Raw genomic sequence first — 1,879 nt, forward strand, 5'->3', positions numbered from 1 at the left:
ATATTTCTGTCAGAACTACGGCACATATCTATCTATGCCTCTAATCATTGATTAGTGATCAATCACATCTCCCTCTTCATTTTTCGCCTTTCTTCCAGATTTTTTCCCCCAATTTCCTCCAAAATGTCCAATTTTTCGATTTTTCCTATTTTTCCGGGGAAAAATAGGCATTCTTTCTTCCAGGAAAAATCGCCGTTCTTTCTGAGAGAAAGAATGAAAGAACGGCCACCCCTTACGACCCCCATAGACGGGTCGGCCAAAACAGTGCCCACACATGGCCCAAAAAGTGCATTTTTGGTAGTGCTGCCATTCAGGATGCCCTATCTTACAGTACCTGCAGGTACTATTGCTCATCTCAAGGATATAGGCACTACAAGGCTTGTTCAAAGGAAGGGGTTTTCAGTACGCTGAGGATGGTCTGTAAGCAGGAAGCTGAGACAGAAAAGGTAGAGGACTTTAATACTGCTAGTGGAGGTCGAGTGAGAGGAGCAGCAGACGATAGGAGTCAGGCGAAGTGTTCTAGAAGCGGCAATCCCAAGGTGTCGAAGCAGCCGATCAACTGTCTCGAGAAGCTGCCTGTTCCGAGTACCATGATCTCGAGGGCAGCTGGGGAGGCAAGCCCTCCGGATCTACTGGACGATGTAATGGCGAAGCTTTGGCGGTTTGAAAAGGGAAGTGAGTCTCGTATAGGAGGATCGGGTTAACTATCCCATCATGTTAGTAGCAGTCGACTCATGGTCAGCGGACCTTGATCGCATCGCGGCTTCCAGGGTGATACTACCTCATGGTCGGGCATCGGGAGTCGACGCTCTCTTTAGGCGGAAGTTGAGAACTGGAAAAAGAAGGCGACTCTCGATGAGGCCGAGGAGTAGACTAAGTTAGTCTGGAAGCAGTCGTGGAAGAGCTCGAACTCGTTCGAAAGGATAACGAAGAGAAGCTAACGTTGAGGGGAGGGTTGAAAGCTCTGCTGGGGGCGACGGAGAGTATGTCAGTGACAGAAGCAGCCGCAATTGAATGATATCTTACCTCAGCTCTGAAAGGAATGGTTTCGGCCGCTGAGGAGGAACTCGGGCGTTTGGGAGATGGTGCTGGGAATGGTTGACGGTGGTCTTCGCGCGTGGCATTGATTTTCGCAGGTCGATCTTCGGTCTCCGAGAGGACATGTCAGGCGACTCCGAGAGGGGTGAACTCTCTTCTTACTCAGAGCACTGCGTGGTGAGGGATCGCTTTCAGCTGTGTGATATGACCCACTGTTTGGGTAGGGATGGGACGGTCGAGGTAATTACCCTGGAGGACGATGACTATGATATCATGCCGGCTTCAGCGGACACGTTCGGAGTTCTGGGATATGATATTATGCTGACTGCAGCATACACGTTCGGAGTGCTGGAATGATGCTTACGTGAGCCGCTACTAGTGCTACAAGATATCATCCGCACTGTTGTTGTTATGGTCTCAGTCTCCACCTTTCGCTCTCAACTCCATTGGGACTTTGTGATGAATGTTTCTTCCAAATAGTCTTATCGCTTATAGAGGATTCATAAAGCGATCATTCATTTCCAGCTAACATACGACTTCGGAATATACGCCAAGCTAGTTTGTGTCACTAAGGACAAGCCTTGTTGGCTAAATGAGGCTCAACAAGGTGGCAGCCTTTCACTCGTGAATCGGTGAAGCGAGGACACCAGTTTGTTGTTATTTGGACTGACGAATAAGGTGCGACAAGTAAGACATCGCAGATAGTAATGGTTGTCTAGAGACCATGATCCCAACAGTGCTTGGAGAACTTGAGGGCTGCTCAGAAAAGTCGTCTTTATAGTATCATTAGCTTTGTCGTAGGTGAACTTGTGCATACCCTTACCTTTCAGCGCATCCCCAC

The 1,879-nt window shown here is 48.7% G+C and overlaps 1 protein-coding gene across 1 annotated transcript; it reads left to right on the forward strand.

The window, feature by feature from the left end:
• Window positions 1-413: 413 nt before the first annotated feature.
• Pmar_PMAR008220 (hypothetical protein) lies at window positions 414-872 on the forward strand (the record flags this gene model as incomplete). Its single annotated transcript, XM_002776432.1, has 3 exons — window positions 414-675; window positions 722-771; window positions 819-872. 3 exons carry the CDS (start codon window positions 414-416, stop codon window positions 870-872), a joined length of 366 nt encoding a protein of 121 aa, XP_002776478.1.
• Between the last annotated feature and the right edge of the window lie 1,007 nt (window positions 873-1,879).

This window comes from Perkinsus marinus (assembly GCF_000006405.1).
Source record: "Perkinsus marinus ATCC 50983 genomic scaffold scf_1104296953400, whole genome shotgun sequence".
Taxonomy (NCBI): domain Eukaryota; phylum Perkinsozoa; order Perkinsida; family Perkinsidae; genus Perkinsus; species Perkinsus marinus.